Source organism: Astatotilapia calliptera, chromosome 1, assembly GCF_964374335.1.
Source record: "Astatotilapia calliptera chromosome 1, fAstCal68.1, whole genome shotgun sequence".
NCBI lineage: Eukaryota > Metazoa > Chordata > Actinopteri > Cichliformes > Cichlidae > Astatotilapia > Astatotilapia calliptera.
In genome coordinates, this window is record NC_137422.1 from 41,112,344 (window position 1) to 41,130,441 (window position 18,098).

The following is an 18,098-nucleotide window of genomic DNA, read 5'->3' on the forward strand; positions in this document are numbered from 1 at the left end:
AAGCATTCACACAATTCACATTCACACATGCATATACTATTATATATTGTACATATATTTATTAGTTTCAGATGTAGCCATTCTTGTATTTTGCTTGTTTACATTATTGTATTTTGCACAACTCTGTTGCTTGTGAAGCTCGCACACAAGAACTTCACTCACATGTGCTGTACCAATGTACCTGCACATGTGAGTGACATGTGATGTGACAATAAAAGTGATTTGATTTGATTTGACAAGTGCAGCTGAAGTAGGTGCAAGTTTCATTATGTGACTCTTAGGAAGAACTCATTTCTCTATTTAGTTCACCTGATTCATGGTGTGATTTGAGCTCAGTGTGGGAGTCTCACAGTGTGTGTGTCCTCACGAATCTGTCAATCGAGTGACACGTCAATGCATTAGCAGCTGATGAGAGAAACAAACACAAAACATCCCAGAACTGAGTCCACTTGTTATTTCTGACGTCATTAACCCAGGTCTTTGCATCCAAAGTTTGACTTCCAGGAAACCAGGAAAAGACAATGTAGCTGAATGTAGTAGGACGTTAGCTCTAAAGATGACAAACCTGTGACTGAAGGATTTCCAACACAATAAAAACAGACGGCTCTGCTAGAAACAAAGACATTTAACTGAACAGCACCAATGTTTGGAGGGTTGGTGAGCTCGATCACTCACGTACATCGGACCCAGGTTTTAGAGTTGAAAATGGAACCCGACATCCGACTGGTGATGACCGAACCCTCAGATCAGACACACAGACCTGTGGCTGCAGAGGCACAGAGCCCAGGACGTGGATTAATAACGGCATCTGTGGGTCTGCACGCTAGCCGAGCATGCAGACTGTTGAATGCCAGTGTGTGCGAGTGTGTGCACCATGTTCATACATCTTTTTGGGGACCAACAGCCCGTCCCCACAAGTTTGAAGGCGTGTTTGAGACTAAAAATGTGGTTTTGGTGTCAGCGTCACATTAAGGTCATGGTTAAGGAAAGCATCGTGTCCATTAGATGTCCTCACCAAGTCAGGAAAACAAGTATTCGTGTGTGCGTGTGTGTGCAGGGAGAGCAGCCTCTGTTTAATTTTTAAACTATCTGGTGTGTGTGTGTGTGAGTGTGTGTCATTGTGCAGAAGTCAATTTCAATCTGGACACTAACTTAAGTTTCTACATCCAAACTTTCCCAGTTCAGCCCTCTCTCTCTCCCTGCAGATAAACCGGCTCGATCTGTTTTTATTTCAAGTCCACGAGGACTAACGGTAAATAAGCGGGGAGACGGGAGAAAAGGGTTGAGTTGTTTGGGGGCATATTTCGCTCTCCCTAAGTGTAAAATGGGATGAGATACTCTGCCTCTCGGACTTAACGTAATGTAAGAGAGTGTGAAATTAAACCGCACATGAATAAAGGGGGCCTTCATTGTGTGCCGCCGACGAGCTTATCTGGAAATTCAGACAACTGGAACATCCAAAGCCTCCAAACTTGTAGCAATCCCCTTTGTCTGGCTCTGAAGCAAACAATGTAATATCAGAAAGCCGGCGAGCCTCCAAAACCTGCGTCAGATTGCCAAACACAAAGTCTCGCACTGGCTCGTTGTGTCCTCACATCGAGCCTGTGTGTGCGCGAGTCTACGTGGAGTGGAGTGTGTGCTTCAAATAGATGGTTTCCTTTTAATCCTGGCCTTTTACCTATTGATATTCCCTGCACCTATCCCGGCGCCTCTTTTAAACCCCATATGTTAATTTGATTTAGAGCAACTCAAATTGAATAAGAGATAAAGAAAAAAAAGAAAACGAGAGTAACAGTAATGTACCGTTATTAATATTCTAAAGTGCTGCAGAGGCTCCACGTCTCTCCCGTCTTCCTCCCCCTCCCTCTCCGTCTGTGAGTGAGTGAGCTAAGTGAAGTGGGTTATGATGGCGGTGTAATCGGCATCCCTCAAACAAACGGCCGCTGCTATTAAGGGCCATTGTGTTTGCTGCAGTGATGATCAGATTCAATCTTGGGAGAACATTTTGTGCTGGGCTGGTGTGAGGAGGGGAGATGGAGAAAAATCCTTTGCCGTGTTCGCCTTGCTATTGTGTTCGGGCTGCCAGACGTAAGCGGCCTCTTCCGAAGATGCATATCGACTTGAGGAGCTGCAAAAGTTTACTTCAGATGAATTTGTGGGAGCTCGCCGACTGTGTTGGGTAATGTTTTAAGGGCAGATTTGTTTCAATAAGGAGGTGCTGGTGGGGTGGTGTGAATGTGAAAATCACTTTTCTTGTCTTTGTCTACAGCCCTGCCCCCTGCTTCCTCCCTCCAAACCTCAGACTTTTAATACAGTCTGAACTTTCGACGTCCACAGGGCACCGAAGACGCAGTCGAAATTTTGGTCCTCACAAAGACGTATAAGTGCGCGCACGCACACACAGTGTTTGCTATCTAACATCCACACTCACACAGATGCATCACAGACAATCTCGGGGTTGTGTATCTCACCCAAGGATGCTTTGGCATGCAGACTGGAGCAGCCAGGAATCAAACCAACACACCTTCAGATTAGCAGATTCTCGACCTCCTGAGCTACAAGCCCCGCCCACAGGCTGACTGACCCCAGACTGTGGATGGGGTCGGTCTTACAATGACTTCCTGTTTGAGATTAAAGAGTTTCTGGTGTTTGTTGTCGTTGCAGGCCGCAGACCGTTCAGGTGCAGTTACTGCCCCTACAGCGCCTCGCAGAAGGGCAACCTGAAGACTCACGTCCTATGCGTGCACCGCATGCCCTTTGACAACAGCCGCTACCCCGACAGACGCTTCAAACGTTCCCGCCCTGACCGTGACGCCCCGGAGAACAGCTCTGATGATGTCACATCGAACAACTCTATGACGGGAGTGGACCGTGTGACACATGAGCGGGAGTGACGGCGCTCTACAGACAGACCGGTCTGCACAAAGTAACCGTGTGTGTTATTAGACGCCTGTGAACACTTACTAGGAAAACACGATTAATCAGCAGTGAACACACTTCCTGTAAAAACACACTTCCTGTAGTGGAGGAGGACACCCAGAGCAGAACGCAACACGCCGACCGATAATGGGGATGATGGCGTGTGCGTGGGGGGGGGCATTGGTACCAGCCTGACTGCTGCTGTCATCGCAGAGGAAATAATTCAGAGGTAACCGGACGCTGGACGCTACGCCGAGGGATCCCATCAGCTGACCTGAGCCCCTCCCACACACACACTTCTGCATCCTTCCCTTCACTCTCCCTCAAACACAACACAAATCAATCAGCGGCTTATTTACAGCATCCATTAGCCAACATCAAGGCTGGAGGTCACCTTACCACACCAGCGAAGGACCAAGACTCATGACAGTTTCAGTTTTGGACTCTGATCAGTGCTGGGGGTCTGAGATAATGGTTATGTCTCTGATTAGGATTGTTCTCCAAGCCGTCACTCTGTTTGAACGGGTCTCACTGTGTCTCTGGATATGAGTCCTTAGAGGGGAAAGCTGACGTCGTGAAGTCAAACGTCATTCTTTCATTTTTTTACGAGTAAAACAGGAAATGAGCCTTTGTTGTTCTTCACTGTGCCGGCAGCTGTCGGTGACTGTCGGCCGAGGAGGAGAAGGAAAGCGTGGCGCTCGCTGTCACGGCGGCGGCTTTGGGTTCTTAATGTTTTTCTGATAAAGAGAAATGATCGGGACTTTTACACAATCAGTATCTCCCAAACACACACGCACACACACACGGTGTGGAGGGCTCAACCCCAGGGTCCTAGTGCCCATGGTGTTTACACTACACACACACACACACACACACACACACACACACACACACAGGACATTACATTCATTCAAACTCAGTCACATGACTCCCAAAACGAGCTTTGAGGGAAAAGGAACTGAAGCGTTCGCTGATCTTATTGTGCTGATCACAAAGTGCGGCGCCAAGTTGTGCCTCGCCGCGGCACCTTTGAAGGTCATTGCTCTCCGTTTGCAGTTCTCAGTTTTCACAGTGTCATTTCCACCCGGCGAGGAATTTGTGAGTCTTCGCAGTCATGTCGGCGTCATCTGTGCTGCGAAGGGTTTTTATCACAGCACCATACAAGTTTCACGCTTATGACTGCGAGCACGTTTCCCTCACAGCCAGTGGTTGCTCACTGGTCTGTAGGCCCGACCATAAACCGATTCATGTTACAGGTGATCTGTGTCGCCAGGAATGAAGATAGGTTTACAGTGTGGCACACACATGCAGACACACAGTGTGTGTGATGAAGCAGGAGAGAGAAAAAGGATGTGACAGAAGTTGAACACTGATGTGATGCAGGTGTAACTCCGCCTACTCGGCCCGGCAGAAAGTCTTAGTTCTTCTTCTTTTGTTGTTATCGAGCAGGACGTCAGCCGTCACTGCCCTCCAACCGAGAGCCACGTAACGTTCCCGTGATGTAGTCTGAGCTTTAGGTTTCCGTACATTACTCTGTCCTTGGTGGCTGTAGCTTTGTACACGTGTATGTGCTAAACATTTATATCTATACACATTTATATTAACATAAAGTCAGCAGGGGAAAAGACGTTTGTAAAGAGTTCACATTCCAGTTTCTGGCTGGAGTTCTCGGGCTTTTTGCGAATCGGAACATTTTCATCATGTTCAGATGAGGCAATCATTTCTGGTTTCAGACACTGGAAAATGCCATTTGTTGTCATCCCTCTGTGACTTATACTCTTTGTCCACGCCTGAGAAAGATACGCCATTTTCCCCTCAGCTGTAATCCTAAAATAATCCATTCCATTGTCCCCGTGCTGTTTCATCTCTGTCAAGCTTCTTATTTAAGTAGCACATGCAGTTGTGCTCACTTATAATCGCCGGTGCTAGAGGAGAAAAAAGATGAACCCATTATATCCCCCGCAGCTCTGTAGTGTCCACGTTCCTGAAGGAAGAAGAGCTCTTTAGCCCAGAGGAGGCGATGTGAGGAGAGGGGGTTTGTTGCAAACTATGAGCTTATACTCACAGTAGATATGTCTGCATTTAAGAAACAGATATTTATTCTTGCACATCTGTCAGAGAGAAGATGAAACTCATTAAAGAGGTGTATCAAACATTTGTCTGTTTACTCTTCCTGCGTTCTAGATGTTCTGATGTACTTTGAAGCCGTGAGATTTATCTGATGTTTTTTCTGCAATAAAACCTCTACCTCTGGGAATCACGTCCTCTCAGTTTGGATCCCTTCCCTTCAGATCAATCACACCGCTAAAGGAGATGAAGAAGCGTTCTGACTGTGGAATGACTGCACACACCTGAAGCGCTCGAATGCTTCGCTCAAATCAAAGCGACGAGTCTTAAAATGGACCCTAAGAAGCAGAAATATGACCTGAGAATGCCGTTTGCTTGTAAGTGCTGGCTCTTATTGACTCACTCATTACATGTGAAATCACAGGAGCAGTACAAATAAAGGCTTTAATGTCCCAACAGGGACGCATGTAGGAAACCCAGGGGAACCAAAAATAGCTGGGAGAGGTGGTGCAGAGAACACTAAAAGCCAGTCTACGACCCCGAAAGCATCTCTTTGAGGCTATACTGAGGCACACTGATGCTTTTCCTTCAGGCAAAGTTTACCACCTTGTGTTCATGACTAAAGTCAAAACACAAACGAAGATGGAAACGCTTGGTGGGATTGGCTGATAAACTAGAAATCCTGACGTAGTGGTACTGTTGCAGGCTCACACAGGTCCAGCAGGGTTAGGCCAGAGTGTAGCAAGGACAGTCTGAAATTTGGTTGGTGCAACCACGGTCACCTCCATTGACTGATTATAACAAAGCCCCGTCAAGACCAGCTTCAGGTCAGCGTGGAGAGCTCAGTGTAGGCCCCTCCATGTCTATCAAATTCAGTTCAGTTTATTTTTATTTATATAAAAGCCTGAAGGCGCCTTATGTTGAAAGGAAATCCCAACAATCAGACAGACCCTCAATGAATAAGCATTTGGCGACAGCGGGAAGAAAAACCTCTCTGTAAGAAACCATCAGGAGAACCAAGCTCAGGGAGGGGGCAGACTTCTGCTGCAACCGGCTGGAGGGGTACGCTTTGGGCCGTTATGTTAAAGAGGGAACACACATGCTGATGTGGAGGCGGCCCCTGCTGGGGAATAGCCACACGACGCACGTGGAGTTTTGAGGGAAAATGAACCGAAGGGTTTACTGATGTTATCGTGCCGACCGCAGACAGTCCTGCGTTTATTCTTTCTGCATCATAAAATCCAGAAACATAAATAAATGTAATTAAATAAAAAAAATCGTTTTTCATAAAAACTACAACAACTCCAGCAAACATTCAAGTGCATGAGGCCTTTAAAATGTGCTGCGCCGTTATTTAACAGTGCAGTAGATGCTGTTGTAGGTTAACCCCTACAACAGCTCCCTGATGTTATAGGGGTTAACCACCGGTTCTAAAGTGAAAGCTGCCAGGAAACGTCAGAGAACCAATGCGGTAACACCTCACCGAAAAGCCCCCGCCCACTGTCGTGTGGGTAAAAACATGTAGGAAAAGTGAAGCGGCTGCATCAAATTCACCATCAGGGCTTCTCATTGATTAAATGTTAGCCACCAGATGAAAGTCCCTGTCCTCCTAACACCGAATTAAGAAAGAAGCACTGATTTCTGTCAAATACACCTGAAGTGTGCTGAAGCAGACCAAACCCAGCAAACATGCCCGTGTGGACCCACAGCAGGTGGCCGTGTATGCCCACACAGCTGACTGCAGTTTTGCCCTTTTGGAAATTCCAGCAGGGATTTCTGTGGGCAAAGCATTCATTGTCCCGTGTGGGTTAGCCCTGCAGATCTCCTATCAGTTTTCTGGGGTGTCCCTACATTAGCCCCAAAGCGGCATGTTTGCTAGAAAATGCTGGGAAAACCAGTCAGCGCAGCAACATTTCGAACCCTGAAGCCGCGCTGCTATTGGTTGACTGGAAAAACATCTATTTCAGCGCACCTTGGCCGACCGGCATTCAGCTGTCTCTCCAGAGTCCCACCACAGCCTCAGACTGCTGCTACTGCTACTGCTACTTCCTGTTCTCAGTCCAGTAGCGCTGTTTACACCGAGCTCATCGCGGCTGAGGATAACCCGGCTTCTCCCAAGAGTCTTTGATCTGTTGAGCCCAGGTTTGTTTCTTTGGCCTCACAGACTGGCAGCTGTAACTGAGAGCTATAAAAATTTAAAAAATCAACGTGTCAAACATTTGGCTGATGCAAAGTCAGAGGAGACGTAAAAATACCTGCAATGAAAGTACAAAAAAAAGGGGAAAAGCCACGCAGCAGCTGAATTTGAAATGTTGTCCCCAGGATGAGTGCTTTTTACTGTTAATGGAGAAATAGAGTGCGTGGCATATTTAATGGGTTTTGTTTTTATTGTACAGCACTGAATAATTAACTGGGAAGCAGCATGTCACATAGATTTATCTTTTAATTAAAATAACGTGGTTCACGCATATTTGAGTGGTAGTCCAAATAAATGCAATATCCAAATTTATGTTTTGTTTATCTTCCTGTTAATTATGCGGAGATTGTTCACTGTACAGCCCTTCATATCCCCCCTCCCTCTCCCCCTGTCTCCGAGTAATAACCAGTCAGGTTTTATTAATTTATGGATAATTGTGGCTACACGAGTAAGGTGCATGGCATCAAACTGGCTTATTCTTATAAAGTGAGATGAATGTGTGGGGGTGGCTGATGCCTCCACAAGACAACAATAAAGAGAAGAATATTTTTCCATCCTCGTCTTCAGGATTACGCTAATTTCTAATATCCGTTTTCTCATTAGAGCCGAGACAAGAGCAAACAAGGACCGCCTCCTCAGACGCCACTTCATGCAGTGAAATCATCCCAGCAGAGGACACCCAGTCCCAGCGTGGCTCTCGGTGGTCTGTCTAAAGGAAGGAGTTTTGTCAGCGAGTCCATGAAACCTTCAACTGGTGGCAAAAAGCATCACTTTCGCTGTGGTCCACATGGTGTTTTTTTCCTTATTTCCTGGCATTTATCTTAGTATATATATTAATAAATATTTACGTCTCACATATGAAATTTGGCAACAGCAACAACAAAAAAAAAGCACAAAAACCTTCAGAGTTCATGAACCAACATCGACACGTGAGACACACCTTAATACTAACAGCATGTCTCAGATCGGCGTCATTACAAAGCTTACTACGATGCACATCTGTTCCCGCCTTAATCAGCCTGGATGGAACTTCCAGGGTGATCCTTACAGTTTATATCTATTATATTTGGTAGCTGACCTCAAAACTAACAGTGACATTACATGAACATGGCCACCCCTATTTTTAGTGCAGCAGAACTGGAATGTGATGCCATGCACATCTGTAAGCAGGTGATGCTAACATTGCTTGTAATCGATTACTTTGTGTTACATGATGGATATGTAGCCTGCAAAGAAGGATAATAAATTTATTTTTTGGTGTTTACGGACAGAGGTTTAAGTCATCTGTCCATAAACAGAGATAACAACATTAACAGACATATCTGTGTTTTCAAACATGAGCTGACAGGGCAACAATAATAGTAATAATAATAATAATTATTATTATTATAATAATAATAATTTACTTTCTTTTTTCTCTCAGACAAAAATAGGGAGAAGAGGATAATTTTGTCACAGCTGACCTGTGTCTTTGTTTTTGATCCTCGAGTCTCTCCGTCTGAGGAAACCTGCCACTCTGCTCCAGGCACAAACCAAACTCTAGTTTCTCACATGACCAGGAGGCCTCTGAGGACAGCCTTTGCATCCATGTTCACTGGTGACGTTCAAATAAAATGAATGTAGGTGATCAGAGGACACCTGAAGTTTAATATTCTAAGGAAATGCTGAACACACGATCAGCCTGTTTACCTCCTGCTATGCATGTGACATGATAAATGTGCAGCATACGACCACACTGGCAGTAATAAGCTAAAAATAACACAGCAAAAAGCTTTAGGCTGCATACAGCATGCCAGTAATTAAAGTCACTGATGATAAAAAACAGGCAGCACAATTTCTGCCACATCGAACTGACGCAAAGATTCACCTGCAGAAGCTGTGAAAGCTCACCTGTCATTAAGAAATGCTTAAACAGCGAGACGTTTAAAATACATCACAGAGGGACCCGGGCACAGAGTGAAGAAACTCAACTCAAACGGCTTTGTCTGACCTCCGTGCAGACAGCAGCACGTGCCAGCGGACAGCTAACGCTTTCAGTTTTCCTGGTTACCGTAGCAGTGCAGTTAGAGAAGATGATGAGATGTTCTGCAGGAGGTCTTTCCCGTGCTGACGCCACAGCTGGACTGAACACAACTGTAGCTCTACTTCCTGTGCGACTCACAATCCTGAATGAAACCAGCGCTCTACCAGACGGATGATGCTGCCTTTGGGCTTCTGTGCACAGAACAGCTGAACCCGCCTGTTCATGGCCAACAGCATCTTAAATATATGTATAGCCTCAGTTATTTTATCATTTCCATAAAAAAAAATGCTATTCGTACCAAATTTATCAGACGTGGCACCTAAACCCAACCACTTGCTGCTGCTGCGCTTTCTGCCACCATGACTGGACCAACATGTGGAGTCACATTTTCTCAGCTTGTTTTATTCTTTAAATAATAAATTAATAAAATGTTAGTTATATAGCACCTTTCTAGACAGAATCACAAAGTGCTGCACATAAGATAACAAATAATAAAAGGGTAAAACAGACAATATAAAACAGGCAGAAATTAAAGTTTCACCCATTGTGGCCAATTTGTACATGGAAGAAGTGGAAAAGAGGGCTTTGCTATCCTACCCTGGAACACCACCAAGTCATTGGTTCAGCTATGTGGATGACACCTGGGTGAAAATCAAATCTCAGGACGTTCCACATTTCACGGATTACATTAACTCGGTGGACCAACACATCAAATTCACCAGGGAGGATATGAAAAGTGGCAGGTTAGCCTTCTTAGACTGAGATTTCCATCAGTAATGGGGGACATCTAAAAGCTGACGTGTACCGGAAACCTACACATACAGATCAGTATCTAAGGTTTGACTCTCATCATCCACTGGAGCACAAACTGGGTGTCATCAGGACGCTACAACACAGAGCGAACACCATCCCCACTGACACAGCGGACAGGGAGGCAGAAGAACATCAAGAAGGCCCTGAGTAGATGTGGTTATCCCAGCTGGACTTTTGTCAAAGCTGGGAAGGCTCCTAAAGAAAGCTCCAGCCAATCCAGGAGAGGAGGACAACCGCTGCCCAAGCGAAAACCTGTAGTGTCAGGAGTATCGGAGCAGCTGAGACGCATTTTTTCTCAACACCAGGTCTCTGTGGCTTTTAAACCCCAAAACACGCTGCGCCAAAAGTTGTCCACCCCAAGGATCGGGTCCCCGACACAAACAGAGTAACATAGTGTACGCTGTTAAGTGCAGGAGGATTGCCAGGATTTATACATCGGGGAAACCAAACAACCTCTGGCTACAACACAGAAGAGCTACCTCGTCAGGCCAGGACTCTGCAGTCTGTTTACCTACAGACCAGTGGACACTCTTTCAGTGATGAGGATGTACACATCCTGGACAGGGAGGAACGCTGGTTTGAGGGCGGAGTCAACGGGGGCCATTTACGTGAAAAGGGAAAGACCATCTCTGAATCGAGGAGGGGGCCTAAGGGTACATCTGTCACCATCTTACAATGCTGTGATTGCAGCCATTCCCCAACTCTCTGTGAATGGGACTCATGGCCATTGATCAGTGGTCTTTGATCAGTGGTTGTTGATCAATGGTCATGAGAATTTGCATATTAATGACAAGGAACTGACCTCCCAGGCCATTGTTCCTTCAGTGGGCTGGTTTCAGTCAAATGTACCGTTTATAAGATTGGAAACCTGCAGTCATCTGAGACTGAAGAAGTCACTTGGATGAGTGACGAAACGTTTCTCCCACAAAAAGCTACATCCAGATGAACAGAATCAACTTTTCACTTTGGAGAATGTTTTCAAAACGCTCCATTTTCCTTGACTGAAAACGCCATCTCAGTGTGGACAGGAGGCCAAAATGGAGAGAAAAACATGAGTTTTCAAAAAAAAAAAAAAAGTATTAGTGTGGACATGGCCTTAGACACATCCTTAACAGTTGGGAGTGCAAAACTAGAAAATAAAGAAAAGGGGGATCGGTGCACCTATACAGACATGTAATCGGGTGCTGAAAGCTGACACCTCACAGATCCTGAAACTGCAAGTTTACCACGACCAAAATTCACTGAATAGCAAAAGAAGACCAAAACGATGCTTCACGTTTAAAAGCATTGTAGTGAAGTCTTTTCTTACTCTGCTTTCACCACAATAAAAAAAAAAAAATCACACTTCCTGCACAGCTCTAGTGTGCTTCGAGACCAGTTACCCATCAAAAATATCTATTTTCTGTATCATTCACTTGCTACATTACATAGTGATGTCAACTGCTGTTTTCCCCCCAAAATGACCTCTGACAAGAAACCAACTTCTGCTATCCAATACCCAAAAAATTTTAACTTCCACAAATTGCAAAATACTGATCTTTGTCTCTAATGAAACCTCTGTAACTTAGTGAAAAACAGACGTTTCTGTTTTTTTATGACTACAGTTAAAAAAAAACCCACCAACAACACCAAAAAACAGGACAGTCTGGCTAATGAGCTTCGTGTCATGGTGGAGTTTATTTTTGGACTTCTGACTCTGTATTATTCACACGGTCTTTGAGTTTACTCAGAGTCCCCAGTTATCTCCCTGTGTTTCATTCCATGTCTTCCCTGTCGGTCATGTCCATCCATGTATGTTCTCCCTACCCCGTCTTGTCTCGCTCTCTCCGTGTCCCTCGTTCCGAGTCTTACTCATGTCTCTGTGTCTCCCTTAACTGTCCCCATGTTCTTCTCTTAGTGTTTCATTCTTCTGCCTCCTCAATCCGTCTCGTCCATGTCAGCTTCTGTCCTCCGGTCTCTGGGCCTACCGTGTGTCTTAGTCTGCATCTTAGTTGTTTCCTGTTTTATTTTGACAGTGTCTAATCCCAAGTTCACTGTTTTTAGTTTTGCTTCCCCTTCATCGTTATGTCAGTTTGTCCCAGCTGTGTCCCCATACATGGTGTCTGTTTTCCATCTGTCTGCGTTCCTTGTCTTCATGTTCCAGGTTTAGACATTTATGTCTTACATTTTTAAGTCCAAAGAGCCGTGCTGATAGATTTCCTTCTTTGTCACAGCAGCTTTTTCTTTAGCATGCAGAAAAACAGTTAAAAATGTATGGGATCAGAACGATGCCACCTTGAAATGAAACCGAAAAAAATATTGAAACCGAAAAAAAAAATTGTAAGCAAAAACAAAAATTACAGTTTCAATTAATTGTTTTTCCACTATGGGGTGGCTGTAGCTCAGGTAGCAGAGCAGGTCAGCCACTCATCAGAAGGTCGGTGGTTCGATCCCAGGCTGCCTCCTGGCTGCATGCCAAATATCCTTGGGCAAGATACTAACCCCGTGTTTGCCTACTGGTGGTGGTCAGAGGGCCCGGTGGCGCCAGTGTCCGGCAGCCTCGCCTCTGTCAGTGCGCCCCAGGGCAGCTGTGGCTACAATGTAGCTTGCCATCACCAGTGTGTGAATGTGTGTGTGAATGGGTGAATGACTGAATGTAGTGTAAAGCGCTTTGGGGTCCTTAAGGACTAGAAAAGCGCTATACAAATGCAGGCCATTTACTATCATTTTTTTTTTCCCAGTACATTTATTTCGGTTTCAATATTTTTTTCGGTTTCATTTCAAGGTGGCTGTTATGACCCGGGTCATTTGTTGCAGTACGGTGTTGTTATTGTTTGTATTTGTATTCAGTGACGCTTGTTCTGCAAGTTTCCAGGTGGAGGCCACCCATTGGTGGAGGAAGGAACGAGGCCAGCTACAAAAGGGGTTGGACTGGGCCGGCGAGAAGACTTCCTGGTTTCCCGTGAGCTGTGTGTCTGGGGACCGTCGTGGCGTGTGACTGCGCGGGGCTGCAATATAAATGTTGAGAAAGGGTTGTACCTGGGCCTGGTAGCTGTAGGAGTGGGAAGCCGTTTTCTTTTATTCCCCTCTTTTCTCCTGTTTCGGGTAGGGAGACAGGTTAGAGATTGTGTTTTGTTTTGAATCGTGGGAGGTAAGTTAGCTCTGTTTTCCTTTCTAGTGTGTTTTGTTTGTTGTTTTGGCATCGCCCACCCTGAAGCTCGCTACCTGTTCAGTCAATAAATTAACTAATCCTCGTCAATCTGCCGCGGTGTGATTTATTTTGTCGTTACTATGTATAGGGTTTACTTTTTTGTTGTGTTGCACCCCGGCCTTGGGCCGGTGTGTAACATAAATGGGGGCTCGTTCGTTTGAGGGATTTCGGGGTCGTTTGTGTGTGGTGGGGTTCGTGTGGGTGTGTGGGGTTGTTTTTTGTATTTTTGGGGGTTGTTTGTGTGGTTGGCCGCGGATGGAGTTTGATGTGGATAAGTTTGCTGAGGCTCCTTTGCAGCAGTTGAGTCGGTGTCGGAGGGAGGATTTGCTGCTTATTGCGGGCCGTTTTGATATGCGTGCGCCGGCGGGGGGTGAAGAAGGATGATTTGCGACAGCTTGTCGCGGTGGCTTTGAGCGAGCGGGGTTTGTTGGCGAGCGTGCCGCTTGTCGGTGGGACGGGCGGGGCGGCTATGGAGCCGTTGGCTCCGTTGCCTGTTTTTTCCGCTGTTCCTCCTGTGGCCGCCCCCTCTGTGGCTCCTCCTGCTCCGGTGGTGGGGACGTCGGCGGAGGAGCTCCAGCTGTTGCTCCGCATCAAGGAGGTGGAGTTGAGTAGTCACCGGTTGGAGGTGGAAGCGATGCATCTGAGGGTGAGGGCGTTGGAGTTGGAGCGCGGGCCTCCGCCATGTGTCCCTGACTCTACGCCGCCCACGCCTGCGCCCTCTGCGCTCCCTGCGCCGCCGGCGCCTGGTCCCGCCCCGGCTCTCCGTCGGGATTTTGATATTGGGAGGCACATTAAATTGGTGCCGCCCTTTTGTGAGTCGGAGGTGGAGTCGTTTTTTCCTGCTTTTGAGCGTGTGGCTGCCGCGTTAAAGTGGCCGGAGGAGGTCTGGGTTTTGCTGTTGCAGTGTCGGTTGGTGGGTAGGGCTCAGGAGGTATGGGCTAGCCTGTCGGCATCTGAGAGCTTAGATTATGGTGTGGTTAAGGCTGCCGTATTGCGTGCTTTTGAGTTTGTGCCTGAAGCGTACCGCCAGAAGTTTCGGCAGTGTGTGAGGGGGGGGGGATCAGACTTATGTGGAGTTTGCGCGCGAGAAGGGTTTGCTCTTTGATCGGTGGTGCCAGGCTAGTGAGGTTAAGGAGTTTGCACAGTTGAGGGAATTAATGTTATTGGAGGATTTCTAAGGGTGTCTGCCAGAGCGGGTGGTTGTTTATTTGAACGAACAAAAGGTCGTTTCCCTCGCGAAAGCGGCGGTTCTGGCAGATGAGTTTGCTTTGACACACAAGAGGGGTTTTCCCCATCCGTTACGTCGGGGTTCTAGAGTTTTGCCTGAGGTGGGGGGGGGCCGTTCTCCCCCGCTCTCGCGGCGTAGCCCTACAGTGGCCGCTGGGGACCGCCGATGTTTTTATTGTCATGAGCTCGGTCATCTCGTTGCTTCTTGTCCCGTGCTGAGGGCGAGGGAGGTGGCGCGGACCAACATTTCGCCCGGGGGGGGGCCGTGCAGTGTTGTTCTGCGGTACCCCGCCCTAGCTTAATGCCGGTTGGCGTCGTTCCGCGGGGGATAGATGAGGTGTTTCGACCATTTGTTTCGACGGGGTTTTTATCATTGTCTGGTGATGCGGGGGACCGGGTTCCGATCACCATCTTGAGGGATACGGGGGCGAAGCATTCTGTGGCGCGGCGTGGAGTCGTGCCTTTTTCTCAGCAGTCGTACTGTGGTTCTGATTTGCTGGTGTGGGGAATCGAGATGAGTATTTTACGCATGCCACTCCATACGGTTACTTTGACCTCGTCCTTCGTATCGGGCGCTGTGCGGGTGGGGGTTTGAGATCAGCTGCCAATTGAGGGCATTGATCTTATTCTGGGAAATGACTTGGCCGGGGGAAAAGTGTTTCCGGCTACTCCGGAAGTTACTGAGTGTCCTACTTCGGATCGTTTATGCCAATTCCCGTCGGAGCTGGGCGACTCCACAGTTTTTCCGGCATGTGTGGTTACTCATGCTCAAGCTCGTCGCTTGGGTGGTGTGGTGGACATATCCGAAATGTTTCCGGACGGTTCTGAGCCGCATGATAGTTCTGTTCCGGGGGTAGATGGTGAGACGGCGAAGGTTTTTAGTGTGGTGTCGGAGGATTTGTGCCTGGCGGTAAACAGGGAGCAGCTCATTGCGGCTCAACAGGCTGATGATACGTTGTCTGCCTGTCGAGCTGCTGCCCTGCAGCCAAGGGCGTTGCCTGGTCCTGCATCTTATGAAGTTGACCACGGGGTTGTGTTACGCAATTGGGCTCCGGTGGGTGGGTTGGGGGGTGAGGTGGTCACTCAGGTGGTGGTGCCGACGGAGTACCGACCCCAGGTTTTGAGTCTGGCCCATGAGCATCATCTGTCGGGCCACCTGGGGATTAAAAAAACATATGACCGAGTGCTTCGTTATTTTTTTTGGCCGGGGCTTAAGTCTGATGTGGCGTGTTATTGTCAGTCCTGCCATGTGTGCCAGGTGTCGGGTAAGTCCAATCAGGTCATTCCACCCGCCCCGTTACATCCAATTCCTGTAATAGGGGAGCCCTTCGAGCATGTTATTGTGGACTGTGTAGGGCCTTTACCGAAAACTAAGGCGGGTTACCAGTATGTACTTACCATAATGTGTGCGGCCACACGGTTTCCAGAAGCTATTCCCCTGCGATCGCTTAGGGCTAAGGCCGTGGTGAAAGCCCTAGTGCAGTTCTTTTCTACATTTGGGTTACCCAGTACATTTATTTCGGTTTCAATATTTTTTTCGGTTTCATTTCAAGGTGGCTGTTATGACCCGGGTCATTTGTTGCAGTACGGTGTTGTTATTGTTTGTATTTGTATTCAGTGACGCTTGTTCTGCAAGTTTCCAGGTGGAGGCCACCCATTGGTGGAGGAAGGAACGAGGCCAGCTACAAAAGGGGTTGGACTGGGCCGGCGAGAAGACTTCCTGGTTTCCCGTGAGCTGTGTGTCTGGGGACCGTCGTGGCGTGTGACTGCGCGGGGCTGCAATATAAATGTTGAGAAAGGGTTGTACCTGGGCCTGGTAGCTGTAGGAGTGGGAAGCAGTTTTCTTTTATTCCCCTCTTTTCTCCTGTTTCGGGTAGGGAGACAGGCTAGAGATTGTGTTTTGTTTTGAATCGTGGGAGGTAAGTTAGCTCTGTTTTCCTTTCTAGTGTGTTTTGTTTGTTGTTTTGGCATCACCCACCCTGAAGCTCGTGTTAAGATTCAATATTGAGGAAGGGTACAAGAGGTGATCGAAGAATAACCACACCAATCCGGCCGGGTGAAGTCAAACGATGATTTTAATGAATACACGCGTGGGAAGACAACTCTGTACGCAGACAGGAAGTAGTCTTCGACTTAATCAAAGCATGAACAGATATTTTATAGCATCAGGGTTTGTTTACTGACGCCCCTTCATGCGTCACCGGTACATTTTATACATAGATCAGATCAACATCATCATGACTTTTCACCTAGAAAATCATCTTCTATTTTCATGGCTAGCCCTTCCTGTCTACCTTTCAGTTCTTGTCTTGTTCCTCTTTCTTGCCGAGACAACAAGGAACGGTTCCTCTTTTACCGAGACACTTTTGCAGTTACAACCAGACATGAGTAATCTCTCCTCTAAATAAATTTAACTCTATGTGTGTGTATGTGTTGACCTCACATGCTCTTTCTCAATTCACCTGTTGCACTTCTGACCTTTTACCAGACCAGAAGCTCACTGAGACTATGTGTATGTCTTCTACTAAATAAATGTTTTAACCAAGAACCTCTACTAAAACCTTAATATAAAATGACCTGATATAAGTGTTTTGTAAGCATGTATTGCGATTCCTTCTATGGCTCCAAGTCACTTGCACAATAGATTGTCCGAACATCGCGCCGAACAAAGCTTCCGACCCCCAATTAATTGACCGAGCTCCAACTCTTTAATAAGCACAGATATGCATTGTGTATAAAATAGTCATAACTGCTTAAGGCCTTCTTAAAGCTATCTGTTACATTGTTAAAGCCTCGTCTTAGCCTGCGGCTCAAAATAACTTCCTGCTTTCACTTCTGCATACAACTTCCTGTCAGCCTGCAACTCAGTCTTTCTGAAAGAGACACACACTGTTCTACCCCTGAATCAAGAACCTCCAGATTTTATTATTAATGCAATGGTAATGATGACAATTATTTAACTATAGCAGTAAAATAATTTCCTTTCTCGACACTCGCTACCTGTTCAGTCAATAAATTAACTAATCCTCGTCAATCTGCCGCGGTGTGATTTATTTTGTCGTTACTATGTATAGGGTTTACTTTTTTGTTGTGTTGCACCCCGGCCTTGGGCCGGTGTGTAACAATGGCATCGTTCTGATCCCATAAACATGTGACTTCTTCACACTGACAGAAAGGAGTGTTTCACTGGTCTGGCTGTAAGATCAAAGTGGTTTGCCATGTAAAATAGGTTTGACACCACTGTTTTACTGGATACATGACGTGCTGCTGCAAGGAATAAGTCACCCTCTTATTCCTTTCTGTGAAAGGTCTTTAAAAACCAATTAAATACTGATTTTGTGTTATTTTAAATTTGAGTGCAGGATAAACCGATTTATTTGCAGTATGGTGATATATAGTGGGATCAGCTGTAGCAGTCCTTTAGTTTTAACCGAAGCTCATCACGCTGGTTAGTTTGGCCTGTTTTCATGTGTGTAGGGTTGGAAAGCAGCTAGGACAGCACGTGTAACATCTGCTTATATGTTGTTGAATTTTGCTGGCTAAATCCATAGAGACCAGTAAAGCGAAGAGCAGCAGCAGGTCAGCTGACCACAGCCTGCTGTGCAGGCTGGTCATGTGACTGATAATGTGATTTCTTTGTTTCATGCTGCACTGCTACACTG

At 46.6% G+C, this 18,098-nt stretch overlaps 1 protein-coding gene and 1 long non-coding RNA gene across 8 annotated transcripts in view; one reads left to right on the forward strand and one right to left on the reverse strand.

Moving 5' to 3' along the window:
* The window catches only part of znf536 (zinc finger protein 536), a 219,823-nt gene extending 214,749 nt beyond the window's left edge, over positions 1 to 5,074 (forward strand). For all 6 annotated transcript variants that reach the window (XM_080301120.1, XM_026177512.2, XM_026177499.2 and 3 more), the window contains one exon: positions 2,665 to 5,074. In XM_080301120.1, the coding sequence (XP_080157246.1) occupies positions 2,665 to 2,894 (230 nt within the window). In that variant the 3' untranslated portion in view covers positions 2,895 to 5,074. The remainder of the gene's footprint in view (positions 1 to 2,664) is intronic.
* LOC113027768 (uncharacterized) overlaps positions 1 to 18,098 on the reverse strand; it is a 101,927-nt gene that overhangs the window by 48,864 nt on the left and 34,965 nt on the right. The gene's annotated exons all lie outside the window — the stretch shown is intronic.